The sequence below is a fragment of the Oreochromis aureus genome, linkage group 19, assembly GCF_013358895.1.
Source record: "Oreochromis aureus strain Israel breed Guangdong linkage group 19, ZZ_aureus, whole genome shotgun sequence".
In the NCBI taxonomy this organism is placed as follows: domain Eukaryota; kingdom Metazoa; phylum Chordata; class Actinopteri; order Cichliformes; family Cichlidae; genus Oreochromis; species Oreochromis aureus.
Genome location: NC_052960.1, coordinates 15,132,135 through 15,147,910, shown reverse-complemented (window position 1 = coordinate 15,147,910; position 15,776 = coordinate 15,132,135). Strand labels below are relative to the sequence as shown.

General features: G+C 42.5%; 2 protein-coding genes and 1 long non-coding RNA gene across 3 annotated transcripts in view; 1 reads left to right on the top strand and 2 right to left on the bottom strand.

The window, feature by feature from the left end:
* Nucleotides 1-35: 35 nt before the first annotated feature.
* On the bottom strand, nt 36-3,343 carry fam98b (family with sequence similarity 98 member B). Its single transcript, XM_031747229.2, has 8 exons — nt 3,186-3,343; nt 2,893-3,041; nt 2,678-2,800; nt 2,421-2,593; nt 1,753-1,833; nt 1,540-1,656; nt 1,266-1,433; nt 36-1,179 (listed from the first exon to the last, which is right to left on the bottom strand). The coding sequence occupies exons 1-8, from the start codon at nt 3,221-3,223 to the stop codon at nt 874-876; spliced, it is 1,155 nt and encodes a 384-aa protein (XP_031603089.2). The 5' UTR covers nt 3,224-3,343; the 3' UTR covers nt 36-873.
* A 309-nt stretch (nt 3,344-3,652) lies between these two features.
* Nucleotides 3,653-6,597, top strand: LOC120434859. The gene is made up of 2 exons (XR_005609397.1): nt 3,653-3,943; nt 5,722-6,597. It is a non-coding gene; the product is annotated as an uncharacterized LOC120434859 (long non-coding RNA).
* Nucleotides 6,598-7,392: 795 nt separating this feature from the next.
* Nucleotides 7,393-15,776, bottom strand: part of spred1 (sprouty related EVH1 domain containing 1) — a 40,050-nt gene continuing 31,666 nt past the window's right edge. Inside the window, exons 5-6 of the mRNA XM_031747225.2 lie at nt 12,001-12,156; nt 7,393-11,857 (exon numbers count right to left, since the gene is read on the bottom strand). Of these exons, the coding sequence (XP_031603085.1) occupies nt 11,171-11,857; nt 12,001-12,156 (843 nt within the window). The 3' untranslated portion in view covers nt 7,393-11,170. The remainder of the gene's footprint in view (nt 11,858-12,000; nt 12,157-15,776) is intronic.

The window sequence follows — 15,776 nt, the reverse complement described above, 5'->3', positions numbered from 1 at the left end:
TCTGCTGTTTTTTAATAATTTCAATACAACATGACTGTAGAATTGAAAGAGGTTTATTAATTAAAAACAACAACAAAAGGCTTCCCACCATTATATAAATAACAATTACAGGATTCTGGAAGTGGAAAACAGTCTCCTGTGCTTAAAGGATCAATCAATGGAAGTACGGTGTAGTTGTCCTCATTGTACTCGGGTTATTCAGATAGCGGTGGTTTCAGTCATCAGAGTCCATGCATCATAGGGAGCTATCCTTAATTTATAAAGGTCACATTTAAAATGCAGTCACCGTTTTAAAAATCCTTCAATCTATCTGCCTCTTAATATTCCAGATGTTACAGAGGCAAGAAATTACACTTGGTTCTGAAGCATGGAAATGGTCTATGTGCTGACCAATGTTAAAGATACAGGCTGTGTCCAACTACTGCAACACTAAATACTAACTTAACACCTGAACGCTGCAGAATGTGTTTTTGTAGTATATAAAAGGATCTCAGCTGGATTTACCATTTAAAGTCACTTTGCCAGTGTTTACACACCTGCTGGGAATTAGAATGTAGTCTTCATTTGGAACGTCGTTGCAATATTATGGCCACAGCGTTTGTGTTTGCCACCTTTGTATGAGTGAAAACTCATGTACTGAGTGCTACTTTCACTTTAAAAACACTGATGAGAATAGTGAAGGGGAAAAAAGATGATAGATGGCACAGATTAAAGCTTAACGTTTTTCCACCCAATACTGACAATCAACCATCAGATTTTTAAAAAGTTCTCTCATCCATAAAAAACAAATAAACAGTTGAGGTCATGTGAAAAACTACGTCTAGTATCGCAACAAAACAACAACAAAACCCAGCAAAAGACAATGAGTGGAAGCTAATACTGGTACCGTCCTCGCTTCCCTCCATGCCCACTGTGTCCTCCGTAATCTCCGTGTCTGCTGTGTCCTCCTTGATTCCACCCACCTCCTCTCCAACCACCTCCACCTCCTCCTCTTCCTCCCCCACCACCTCTTCCTCCTTGTCCCCAGGCTCCTCCACCTCGTCCTCCACCACCACCGCCACGTCCTCCCCAGCCACCACCTCCGCCATCTTGTCTTTTCTTCCAGGGGGGCATCTCAGGAGGCGGGGCTTCGATCTCTGAGGGACGTCCTCCTCGATCGGGTACTCTTCCCATCAAGATCTGCGAAGACAGGTTAAACAGAACATCTATGAAGAAAACGTCCAAATCGGCCTGATTATTCCGGCCGTGGGAAACGTTTGCTGCACCTTGTTGACGGCACAAGCGGTCTTCTCCCTGCTCGAGCCACTGCTGGTCTTCACCACATTGCAGAGATCTTCTCTGGCAGCCAGCAGCGCCGCTATGTCCACAGAGGACTGAGGCCTCAGAGAGTGTCTCCTAGGCTGGTAGGCTCCTGCCATGCTGTCCACCTTCACCTAAAACACAACACAACTATCTGAATGCTTTTCGCTATTCACCAAATAACCAAAAAACATTCTTCAAGCAAGCAGATGTCAGTTTGAAGTGTGACTGTAAACGTACCTTGGCTCTGTCTGACCACCCAAATGACTGAATCGTGACGTCGAGCCGTTTGATCAACATCCTGCGGCGACATTCGTACTCCGACGATAGAGTTGCATTGATGCTTTGTAATTTTTCCTGCAAGCATTAAAAAAAAAAGCCCTGTAACAACAATACGACCAGATACATACACAGTACAGCGTAGCTATGACATTCAGCCGATCATATACATACCCACTGTTCACTACTGAGTGATTTCTTCAGCACTGGGTTTCCAACAGAGGCACCAGGAAGGGTTTTAAGCAAGTTTTCAACCTGTTAAACAAAAAAACGATCAAAGAGAGACAGTGACGTAAAAATACAGTGATTAATGTATCACACAATTTCCTCCTAACTTGCTATCTCAAGTATTGACAGCTAATGTAGGAAGAAAATGAAGGAAATGTGTCGATGTCTGTCTGTGCCACCTAATAATAATGAGCAGAGAGTGCTACACATTTAAATTACACGGGCCAGAGGGTTTTTTTAATGTGTTAATTTGATTATTTTAGAATGGGTGGGACAGTAGTTGCCTCACAGCGAGAAGGTCCTTGGTTCGACCACACCATCTCCCCAAGGCCTTTCTGTGTGGATTTTGCATGTTCTCACTGTGTCTGAGTGGGTTCTTATCTAAGGCTTCCTCCTTTTTCTGAAGAATACTTTTTTTTAAAAAGATTGCATCATGCCTTGTGTTAAAGTAGGAGGAGCAGATCTTCGTTCATTTTCTTTTTTGTTTGATTGCTTTGCAATTACCGTAAAAGAATTGCGCACACTGCTACTGCTACACATACATTTTGATCAGTAAATCGAGCGTTATTCTTGCTCATCCTAAATGAAATCACGTGCAGTTCAAACAGCCTCACCTTATTTTGAAGTTGAGAGAAAACTCCTGCAGCCTCCTGTCCCTTTGGCACGGGTAGTTTCAGAGTTTCACAGATTGCTGTGAGCTCCTGGTTCACTGGACTCTGGTCTTGTTTATCAGAGACTTGCCTGTTTCTCACAATCTGGGCTGCCTGAAGCTCTGAGCTTAAAAACACTGAAAAACAGACACAAAAATTTAATCTTCCTGCTTACTTACAGTTTACAGCCCACAGAGTGGATTACACAGAATGATACATACAGACAAACTTGAGATGGTCTTTTGTTTTCTGCCCAGTGCCCTTGAGAATCCCTGAAACTTCACAGGGGCAGTGCAGCTCCCTCAGCAGACCACTCATCTCCAGCTGGAGGCTGTCCATATCGTCTTGGAGGAGAAGAGCAACCAAAACAGATGTGAGCGCAAAGATTAGACACTGATTTTTAGATCAGATTAAGGTGAGAATGGATGCTGCTCACCTGGGCCTGAGGTGATACTCTCCTCCAGGTCACACAGCGGCTTTAACCTGGCTGACAGCCACTTGCAGAGGTCCACATATTCAGGCGACTGCAGGCCTCCTTCTGCGGCTCTGAGCAGCGCCTTCTCCTCAAGCAGAGGGCCGTCATAGCTACGGACCAGCACACAGCACCAAAAGTCAAACACAGCCAGGAGTTAGACGGGGGTCTTGGCTCAACCGGCTGCTTTATTTTGATTGAAAACACGCCGCAGGACGTGGAAGCTAAACAGTTATGCTAGCAGTGACTTCGCTTACCCAAGCTGCTCTAACGAGTCCAAAATGTCACACTCCATCGCTGAAGCCGCGAGCTGTTTCACGCGCGTGTATCTACTTAAAACATAACAGCACAGGGGGCTTTAGCGTCCATTCATTTCTTTATCGTGGATATCCTCCTCCACTGTGGTCCGACCACGAAAAAGACCCGGAATGAAACGGGCGAATTTCGGAACTACTTTCCGCAAATTTGGTTCCGCCTAGTGAAAGTCCAGTTTTAGCAAAACTGTAAGTAAACCGTGTCTGTTTCCAAAATTAGAGGTATATAATGTTAAAGTTAAAACAATAAACTTTGTGCATTGATGTCGGAAAATAGATGACAAATACAAATGCTAATATCTCATCAGCCAATTATATGGTAGCAGCTCATTTAGACCTATGACCAAATTTAGCATCAGAATGGAAGAGAATGGTCCGAAAAAGATTATAGCTATAGATAAATGGCTCCAATCTTAACCTGGGGGTTGTCGTTTGTTTTTTTTGTTCTTTTTTTCCACAAAAATTGGTTCTTTTATGTGCATGTAACCTTCAATTTGAGCTCGAATCTGTACTTTTGTATGTAAAGCTCTATGTCCAGACCAGGATGCAGGGGAAATGGACGAGACTGGTTCCCCACCATCCAGTTCTTCCTGGTGTCATTCTCTCTGTATTTGGGATACACGCGCGTCTCTGACTACAAAGACCACCCGGGCGACGTCCTGGTGGGACTGCTGCAGGGCCCTCTCATCGCTGTGCTCACAGTGAGTGCATTTCTGCGTCACTTTTACTGATGTTTATTATTAAAGCTGAGGATATTTAAACAATTATATGAGGGGAAAACTGAAATCCTCTATTTTAAAGTGTAGATAAACACATTTTTCCACTTTTTAATCATTACTTCTGAAACCAAAGGCTGGCTGAGAAGCCTCTTCCTAAAATAAAATGGTGTAGATTGACAAGCATAAAGACCTAATGAAGGATTTTGGTGAGTTTTGCCAGCTTTCAGGTTGGCAAAGGAGTAGTGGGACCCACTGGAAACTTTAGACCAGGGGTGCCCAATCCCAGTCCTCAAGAGCTACTGTCCTGCAGCTTTTAGATGCATCCCTACTCCAACACAGCCGAATCAAATGGTTTGATTACCTCTTCTGTATGCCACCAAGTTTGGCAAAGGCCTGATAACAAGCCATTCATTTGATTCAGGTGTGTCTGACCAAGGATGCATCTAAAAGCTGTAGGACGGTAGCTCTCGAGGACTGGGATTGGGCACCCCTGCCTTAGACTGAGTATTGATCAGTCCAGTGCAGGGGTGGGCAACTCCAGGCCTCGAGTACTGGTATCCTGCAGGTTTTAGATATCACCCTGGGTCAACACACCTGAATCAAATGATTAGTTCATTACCAGGCCTCTGGAGAACTTCAAGATATGTTGAGGAGGTAATTTAGCCATTTAAATCAGCTGTGTTGGATCAAGGAGGACACATCTAAAACCTGCAGGACACTGGCACTCAAGGCCTGGAGTTGCCTACCCCGGTGCTAGCCTGTAAATATAGACCAAAATTGAGGCAGTTCTGAAGGTAAAAGGGGTCTAACCAGCAGTATAAAGGTGGAACTAATAAAGCGTCTGTTAAGGTTATGATAATATGAGGCAGACAACTGATTGTATCTCCATCAGCTGTTATATAACTTTTGTAAAAATTTACATTTTGTCAGAATTAGAATTGGTACACATGTGTTGTGAATTTGGTTCATGCAGGGATACAATGGACCAAATAATTCACGTGACCAACAATATTGAAACAATCCTGTTTGTATGGCATAGCAAGTTTTGCCCAAGGTCTAAATATCAATACTGAATACCACCACAGAATTAGGGAAAGTGTAATGACTGGAGTGAAACCAGACTCCAGACCTATCAGACTTCTCAGGCTGGCTATCTTCCACTCCTGAAAGCATCTACTAATGGGGCCATCAGTATCAGAACTGAACTGTCAGCCGACTAGTATGATGAAAGTGATGGCAGCTGGATGCACCAAAGGAAGCAGCCAACATGGTGGAGGCAGTGTGATGCTCTAGGGAATGTTCTGCTGGGAAACTTTATGTCCTGGCTTCCATGTGGGTGTGACCCCCTACCTAATGTTCTAGACCACTAACAACCACTTATGACAACTGCTTTTCCTGATAGTGGAAGCCTTATTCTGCAGGATAATGAGTCCGTAATTCTATCGCTATAACTGTTAATTATACTACTGCCCATCTAAGTGAGAATACACTTTTTACATCTTAGCAAGTTCTAAAGATTAAAATAAATAAATAAATACATACATTTTTAAAACATTAATCAGGAATCTTTTTGAGGAACGTCATTAAAGACAAGATGTTAAAAGGCCCTCCATATTTTCCACAGAAACAATTCTGCCTTCATGGCTTCTGAGAACCAGCTCACATTTCTATTGCATACAATTACCGGCAAACATTGCTGTGAATTTTGTAGGAATTTAGAACATTGGATCTCTCAGTTGTTGATAAAGCCTTTTCTGCAGCGTCCTTTGCAACCACTGACATCGACTCAAAGTAGAGCAGCTACTCCTCTGCATCAACAAGAGCCAGTTAACGTGGTTCAGACATCTGATTAGGATGCCTCCTGGGCATGTCCCACTGGGAGGAGATCCAGGACATGCTTGAGAGATTACATCTTTCAACTGGTTAGGAACGCCTCAGTATCCTCCTGAAAGACTGGGGAAGGTGTCTGCAGAGAGTGAGGTCTGGACATTTCTGCTTTGACTGCTGACCCATCAACCCTGCCCCAGATAAGTGACAGAAGACGGATGAATCGATGGCTAGATGGGTTTGGGGCTTGAACTAGTTCTACATTTTGTGGTCCCACCTCACAACGTATAGAACCTAAAGGATCTGTTGCTGAAGTCTTGGTTCTCAATCTTCAGAGGTCTCCACCCATTTAATGTTGCGGTTCACTGAATGTATGTCTTCTTTAATTTTGTCTTCTCTATACAACATTGATTTCTTGATCACAGCCAACGTATACAATCAAGCGCAGGCAAAAGATTAAAACTCACCATTTTATTATGATAATGTTATTTGATATGTCAAATTACAAGTGTATGATGTAACATAAAAACAGTTACAAACATATGTATGCATATTTACATTATATTTATGAAAAGTAACAAGCTACATCTGTATAAAGAAAATACAACTATGACATGAGTTATTGGTACTATAAATTTTACAACAGATACTTGGTATTCTCGAACCATGATAATACCTAGACGTGTAGAAACCAATAAAACCAGAACAAGAGATGTTAAGATGGAAACTAGGATGGACGTGAGGCACTTTTTTGAGGTTGTCAGGATGTGAAAGCAGATGGCACTAAAAGGAAACCCAAAAAAAAAGAAAAGAAAAAAAAAAGGATGCACAGGAAAAAGAAATGTGCACAAATAGAGAAAGTGAAAGAACGAAAAGTAAGAAAACAGGCAGTGTTTTACAGAATAGTTAAGAATAGTACCATTTATACTGCAAGTTTCAAAACACAAATGTCTTCCACTATTTAGAACTAATCACGTAAATGTTACATCGAGCGCTGTAAGATGAAAAAAAGCTTACATATAGTATCATCAGTGCATCAAAGCATCGGAGAATTGAAACATAACCACTCAACTGCTGTAAAAAGTAACCGTTTTTAAAACAATACACTGAAGAGAAACAGGTTTATATAGCTTTTTTTTCATCTTTCTTAATCTACACAATGTCAAGAATGTACACTTGTATGCATTCCCAAAGATATGCACAGTTTCCAAGATTGAAAGAGGATAAAAGACTAGCAGCAAAGTGGTTAAAACTGAAGTCTTTATATAATGCAGGTCAAAAAAATATATATATATTAAAGCGGACAGACACATGTTGCATATATAATACAGTACATGACAGGAAGTTGCACTGTGCTGGTTAATGCAGAATGAGAAGTGTTATTTCAGCATTCTCTACACTTTGTATAAATGCACGTCCTACATTTTGCTTCTCAGCCAGCAAGTTTTAATCAGGTTCATCAAACCTTGGTTCAGCTTGCAATAATGCAGGGTAATCAGATTACAATGGGAGAAAAAGACAACCAACCAAACATTTGGTTACACACACACCAACGCACACGCGAGGCACACGCACACCGCCAACCTACCTGGAATCTAGCACGCACACACATACAAACACACATCCGTGGGCACATATAGTAACACTCTCGCACCCACACACATGCACAAGTGTCCACTTCATCACACAGAGCAATCAAACATTTCAAAACTGACCGTTGTCGTTATATGCTGTTGGAGAATTAGGGTTTAACAGTCGTTCATAGCTGATTTTCTCTGTCAACACAATAAAATTAGTGATTGTATCTAGCAGCTTTATACGTATATATATATATATATATATATATCAAACTTTAAAAATAAGTGGACTGCCACTACTGTACCGTGTTAGCACTATCCTTCCTTCTACCGTACAAAACTAGAGAGAAACTCTATTAGAAGCTCAATAGTCATTTCCATCACAAACGCCCTCTACTTTTCAATGTGAAATAATACTAAAAGGTGACCTATGTACAAATGCTGTCATTTCAAGCTACGGTATATGCTGACAGCAACGATAAATACAACTCTATCTTTAAAATTTTAAAGACAAAAAAAAAGAAGAAACGAAAAAAAAACTGGGATTATTATCAGTACTTAAATATAGTGTTACATATTTACAGGCGTTTGGAGTTTGGTACCAGGGGTTTGTCGTCTACCTAAATATAGCGTTTAAAATGTCCCGTCTAGTCACTGACTCAGTCCGCCAAGAGGTCAATGCGTTTCCCCACATTCGAAGGTTTGCATAGAAAGTAAAGGGAGCATTGGTTAGGGAGGAATCTGGAAGATAAATTGTTCTCTTGTACTCCAAAGTGAGGTGTGGTTTCTCTCTCTCTTTTTTTTTCCTTTTTTAAACTCGGGAGTGACAGGAGGTGGGAAAACATGCATATCTGATAGTAACAGCATTTGGATGTTGTACCAAATTTGCTATTAAAAAAACTGAGGTGGATTACACTTTGCAGTTAGGGAGCATTTGGGTTATTGCAGCCAGATGTCCAAACTAAGCTGTTCTTGTAGCAACTTTTACTCTACTTGAAGCGTTAAGTTCAATTTTGAATTTTCTGTTGGGGTAAGATTGTTTCCCAAAGGGTTTTAAATTTGGACATTTGGGTGAGGAGTGCAGGATACTGTCTTTCTTGCCAAGAGTTAGACCAGAAGATTATCATCATTCACATCTGTTTACTAAATATGAAGCTTCATTCATGTAGCTAAGACTGGAAACAGAGGCAAACATCATCCATCTGCTGAGGTTACCAATTTACAGGTCATAGCATGTTTGTGCAGTGCACTATAGATGTCAACATGCTGCCCTTGTCAACCGATATTGGCCTACCAGGAAATCCAAGTGGACGATATTTCTGGTCACTAATTTTGGCTATAGCCCTGTCCACGTGTAAAGCGATTTTCGCTTGCCACCTCTCGCTTTGCAGCTGACAGCTGCTAGCAGACTTTTCAGACACTGGTTGCATAGGAAACCTTATTTCCTGCCCTATCGTTTGTCAGACAGCAGTATCCTTTGCCATCCCATTGGTAGTTGCTTCAAATTGTTGCCTCTAGCCATTTCGCGCCGCTAACCGTTATTCCATCTGTCATCACTACAAGACTCCAAATTTCACTGACATTCCATAATCTCTGGTCTCCACGTCACTGCTAGTCATTTTTTTCCTTGTGTGTGTATTTTTAAAAAAAAAACAAACAAACAACGTGATGAAGAAGCTTTTTAACAGTCTTATTTAGGATGAAGATTTCTTTATTTCCCTGGACAAAGACGGGAATAAATAACAATAAAAACAAATTAAAATGCTGGCGTTGGCCAATTTATTTTTAAACATCCGTGCATCCATATTTCTTTAATTCCTTTTTTTAATGCTCTTTTTGATTACCTTTTTTTTTTTTTTTTTTTTTAAAGGGAAAAAGGGATTAATGCGATTTAGAGATATCGGTTAGCTGCTTCCATCTGCTTTCAGTCTTCATATTAACAGAACGAGCGTCACTCTTCTCAATCTAACTTGGCAAGAAAGCCGATGAGTGCATTTCATTTCTTTGTTTACTCTGAAGCCAGCGCTTCCAAAAGCAGGATGGTGGTCAGTACTGTTATGAGTCAAAGCCTGAATCACGTAGTCACCAGTGACGTTACGTAACATAAAACCACCTGTGCGTATGCAGACCTATGCACACACACGCATACGAAACATCTCAGGGTTTAATAGCTGAGATGCTCAGCGTTCCCAAAACAATGCATTCATTCCTTCACTCGTTCGTTCATTCATTCGTGGAAGGAGTGGACTAACTTTCAAGGAACAATGTAATACCACATTTGCACAACATTTGAAGGGGAAAAACAGAAAGATTCAGAGGGCAAACAAGGGAATTTGAAGAGGGTGCTGCAACCAAAGCTTGGAGAGCAGTGCTTTAAAAAAAGGGTTGTTGTTTTGGTTTTTTGTCTCTTATTTTTAACCCACTAAAAAAAACAGGATGTTAACTTAGTTAAATTTTTGAACAGACTAATTCCAAAATCTGGAGTTTTATCAGTCAAAGAATAGTCTAATTTAAGTGCCATGTCATTTTAACCAAGGAGCACTGTAACCCCTTACCTCACCAAAACAAAACTTGCTGGTTGAGCAACATTTTAACACTTGATTAAGAACTAATTGTAAAAATGAGCAGGAAAATAAGAAAAAAAAAAATAACAACAAACAAAAAAACCCCACCAATTTCACTACAGCAGTAAATAACTGGACTATAACTGAGATTCACTGAAGTAAATGAAACTGTTGTGTGTTGGTTCCAATTATATGGTTCAAGAGGTTCTAAAATGCAATTTTCTCATGAGGAAATAAAAATCTTTGGGGGGGGAGGGGGTGTTTAATGTAATGAAGTTGTTACCATTTTTTCCCTTCTAATCGTAGAATCGATCCCTTTATTTTGGAATGCAATCAAACGATCTAAATCACCTCAGGAAGGAGAGTTAGTCATTTTAACGTCTTTTAAATGAACTGCGCAAGCTGTGCCAAGGTGGACCTTCAAAAACAATCTGTTACTCTGCTTTAAAACAAAAAAAAAGTGATGGAAAGGAAAGAAGGAAATCAAATGGCCAGACATCCACCACAGCAACTACTCTCAAGCATTAAAATTACAATAGAACACGGTGGTTAATATACCACAAGAATTTCAGAGGATTACCTTTACTCGGGGGAATATCATTTTATAGTGCACTTTTCTCTGTCTAATAATTACATTGTCAGCGAATGCTTAAGCCATGAAGGAAAGGCCACTGTTACCTAACTGCAAATTCACAAACAAGCAAAAACATATCCCTTTTAGCATACCCAAACAGCAAGTACGTTTTTTCCTCAGCGCAGAATAGTTTTGATTTCTTTTTCTTTTTTTTGTCGTGAAGTCGTCGCTCTCTGTACAAAAGACAATTTTCCTTCATGAAGTTACACATAACTTGTACTAGAAGTCTGATATTTGTGGCCTGGCTTATGAGTGTGAATGTGAGAGAGGTGTGTGTGTTTGTGTGTGCAGATGTGTGTAGTAACATCTCCAAGTCTATTAATCGTGACTTCTCCTCCTCCTCTTCTTCTCCTCAGCTTAAGCTCCTGAGCTTAGCTTGATGCTCAGAGCCCCCCTACCCCCCACAAAGCATATGGTTTTGTCCTCCGGTGCTGCTTGTCGGCGACAAACACAAACTGAAATCTCCAAAAGCCCTCAAAGTGGGGATCAACAACATATCACCCCGTCTGAGAGGGGAATGAAAAAAGGATGCCAGCTTATAATTTTCCGCTTTTATCCACTTCCTTTGTTTGCTAGCTTTGATGGCGTCCCAGTGTCCTGTGTCGGGTCACCCCGCGGCCTTGTGCTTGCCCCCACAGCAGCGGCAGGCCTCGCCACAGTGGTGGCACGCGCGCAGAGGCAGGTAGCAGCACATGCAGGGTGCGATAAACGAGAGCGCCACCAGGGCCAGCCAGCGCAGACAGAACTGCTCGTCAGAAGTGTCACATGAACAGGGGTCTGAGAAGTCACCCTCTGAGTCAGACATGCAGTGATACAGCATGCTCTCAGCGCATAGCATACAGCTGACTTTGTAGATGCACTGCTTAATTGGGTCGGGGGCATCCTGGCACTGCCCCCGCCAGTTGTCTTCGTGGTTGAACATCTCCCGACAGTAGATGCACCGTGAACGCTCGCCGTCCTCTCGCCGCCGTCTGCTCTTTTTGGACTTCATGAGGGGCGACGGCTGAGTCTTGATGGCCGTGTCCTTGCCCAGCCCAAGCCCTATACCTGTTCCTATACCCATTCCGGGGCCTGAGTGGGAGTCTCCACCGGGGCCATCGGGGAAGAGGTACTCACACTTCTTACTGTCCAGTTTGTGAAAAGCAGTGGGAAAGTCCAGGTCCTCACGGTCAGGTTCAGGTTTCCACATGACAGGGTGACGGTAGTCCTCGTAGCCACGGATGAGCACGTCTTTGCGTGGGTTGATGCGGACGATCTCTTCTTCATCCATGCGAAAACTGACACGGCGAGTCGACTTAAAGAGTCAAATCAAAAGAGGAATAACAAGTCAGATTGCTAGAAAGACTAGAAATCAACACTTTGTGGAAAATACTACATAAAAAGTACCTTAATTTAAAGAATTATATATTGATATAAGCCAGTAAGGCAAAGGCAGACCTGTGGAGGCAGGTAGCGCCTGTTGCTGGAGGGGAACTCGTCAAAGGGCTGGGCGCGAACGTAGCAGCCCCTGAATGGCTCGGTGGAGACGACATTGTTCAGAGGAGAGAAGGGCTCTTTCATCGGGGTACAGATGGAAGGAGGCTCATCACACACCTACAGGCATACAGAATCAGGTAAGTATGCGAAACAGGATGAAACTTATAACAGGTTCAAATTTCTTCCTTAGTAACACATCAAAAAGAAAATCTAGTGAATTAACACTCTGATGATGCAATAACAACTTTTGTAATTATTTTTAGTTGCTTTGCTTACCAAAAATTCTGCGAATTATCACAAATTTTTTGTTAACCAAAGAAAAAAGAAAAAAAAAGCCATTCTCACTTTCCACGATACTGTTTCACTGTTAAAAGCTCTAATGGTCAATCAGTTCAGTTTTCATGATTACAACAGCTTTGACTCAGTGTGTGTAGGCTGTCTTTTTTTGTGTGTGTGTGTGTGCGTGTGTGTGTGTGTGTGTTCCACTTTAACCACCAGGGGGCATCCTGCACCCACGCTTGTCCAAATGACTGAGCTGTGTAGATGACTCAAGGCCCTTCTGTTAAGAACTCAGAGTTCCCATCAGCCTTGCATGTGTTCCCACAAACATTTTAACTGATGCAAACATCTCCAAACACTGGCCTAAAAAGGCTCTTGACAATGCCAAAAAAAAAAGAGAAAAGAAATGTTGGAAACCATGTGCTGCAAGGTGTAAGCGAACAATTATTTCCTTCCACCAACAATTACAAGAAGAAAGCTCACTGTTGACATCAATCGGCCTATAAATAACATCTTGTGAATGACACAGAGGACATCAAATGCAGGCAAATATTTTTACACATCTATAGAAATTATATTTAAAAAAGGAGCCTCCAACAGCAATAGCCTCATACTTTAAGTACTCATGGCAACAAAAATCAAAAGCAGCAGTGATTTTCATGATTCATGCATGCAGAGGTGATGAGAGTTGGGGGAGGATAGTTATTATGTTAAGAGCCTTGTGATATTTTGTGGAGCTTGATTTCAGTGCAACTATGTTCACAACTTCCAGCTTATTCAAACGTTCACGCAAGATACGGGAAAATAAGCAGAACTGTGCACCGGTCGCCCTCGAAACGTGGCTAAACTTCACATTCATGGACGCGCCTGCCTATTTCTAAACGCTCCTGTGATGTCTCAAAGTGACCCCCACTAAACTGAAGGTTCTTTCTCTCTGCGTGTCCTGACCGAAAATACACAAACACAGATGGACGCATGCCGAGGCGTCTCGAGTTCGATCCGACCGTATTCGAGCCTCGTACGCACTGGCTAGCTGACCCTCTTTTTCCCACACACATCCCGACCTCATCAAGGCAGGGTTAGTCCTCCTCTCTTCTCCTTCTCCCACCTTCTCTCCCTCTCTTTTTTCTGTGTGTGGAGGTGGTGCTGGCTGTAGTTAGTCAGTGCCGTGTGTAAAGTAGCCCACGCCAGTGCTTTAACGCACAGCGGAAATCTGGTTTGCTCCCAGCTGCTGCTACAGTAATTACTGTCCTGTGGTTGCTAAGAGATGCTTCCTTTGACTCCCCCCTTCTCCTCCACTAGCCCCCTACCCCACCCCACAGACTGCTAACACATGGTGTGTGTGCGTGTGTGTGACTTTGTTCCTTCTCTGCCTCCAAACATACCAAGTGGTGCAACACACATCGACAGCGTCTGCAGGGGAATGTGAGGAACAGGAGACATTGGAGGCAGAGGGAAGAGAAAGAACAGAGCAGGAAAAAATGAGATTGTGTTGTATTTGTGTGCTAGAGCAAGAGCAAGCGAGAGAGAGAGGGGGGAGAGGGAGCGAGAGGCCAAAGAGTCTGCCGAGGGAATGTCATAAACCAGCTCCAGCTGGAGAAATGCAGCAGAGAACTTAAAAAGCCAGATGACAGCTGTATGTGTATGTGAGAGAAAGAGAGAAAGGAGCGAGGGGCGGCTGAGGGGGGGGCAAATGGGAAACAGACTTGGGCTTCCTTTTAAAGTGCTTGCCCAAGCCCCCACCATTCAAAGGCATGCGTGGGGGCCAATCTGGAGCTGATCTGACCCTAGAGATGTGGCTGTTTGAGGGAGGAGACGAGAGAAGGGGGAGGAATGCAGAGAGGGCGTTGTAGGTGGTGCGGAGCCACGGGCAACCTGGCTCCACACCAACATCAGGGATCCATGCACTTCCGCCCTCAAAGGCACAGGGGTTCAGGACAGGGAAGGCTGGCCCACATACTAAAAGCTTACGACACACACTTCAACAAAGCAAAGGAACGTATTGTGTGCGTGCCTGGATATTTGACTGCAAACATGAATACATGCTTTACTTCTCTATGAGCTTGTTTCTCACAGGCTAGAAAGAAGCCTGATGGGTGCTCATCTCTGGGTCCTGCCAGCTTAAAATTAAAAATTTAAAAAAGCCCACTCCTAATGTGTCCTAAAGGAGTGGTTGGCTGTTTTGGGAAGTGAGTCTTTATTTGTAAGAGTGAGGTGAGATGTGTGTAACCAACTTCTGGCCTGCTGAGTTACATCAATCTACAAATACATTTTGTAGATTTTTGTCAAATTCACAGCAAAAGAGAATAAAAGGCATATTTCATAAAATGTCAAATGGCTACTTTAAACTACTCTTCTTCACAGCTCGGAGATGTCTCATAGAAAACGACATCATCGGTCAGAGTGAGACTGAAACTCCACTGGCCAACAAAACCCATGTGTACAAAACAGATAAGAGAAAACTTCCTGCCAGTTCTAAATTAGATGCGGATGTTTTCCTGTGGTATTCGAGAAAAGAAAAAAAAAAAAAGAACAAAAAACCCTCACATACATATTTTACTTAGTACTAGCGGAAGGACTGTAGCGGTACAGCATAATTCCTGGCAATGGGTCATCACAGCTGAGTAGGGTGTTGTGCAACCACTTTTCTCTATGGGTGAAATATGTTGCATGTTCGGTGTGTGTGTGTGTGTGTGTGTGTGTGTGTGTGTGTGTGTGTGTGTGTGTGTGTGTGTGTGTGTGTGTGAGAGGAAGAATGTGGTAAGCTTGTGAAGGGCATACATGTGGGTGCTCAGCCTCAGTGGGCAGGATGTGGGTGGAGAAGACCATCTTCAGCACACGAACACTGACGATGCACGCGTGTGTGCGCAGACATACACAACACACACAAATCCTTGTAACAATGCAAGGCTAGGATGAATTCCAGCAAATTTTGATACCCATCAATTTTTAGAGCCATCTAATCAAGGAACAAAAACAAGGCTTCATGGTGACCTCTGGTATCTGTTTTTGGCACAAGGTCACAGCAAATCCACAGAGAGCTGCTGCTGCTTCTAAGGAGACCTACCACTAATAAAAACTACACGTGTGGTCAACCAGGGGTGGGACAACATTTTGAAATCTTGATGCATCATCACACCGCTTCCTCTTGTGATACAATTATTAGCATTCTGGTGCCAAATATTAGCAGAAAGTGCACACACTCCAAATACAGCAACTAATCTAATTTAGTAGCATGATTATTTCATGACTCCGTGTGAAGTGAATGAAATTACTATCCGTTTCCCACCTCTAGTGGTCATAACAATTTCTTTCTTTCTTTTATGGTTTTTTTTTTTTTTTGCATTTTGCCTTTTACACACCCACACATGGCAGATGGAGGGAGCCACAGAAAGGTTGGGAGGGGGTGACACGCAGCAAAGCTTCTGTACTTCTTTTTTTTTTTGAAAGTCATCATT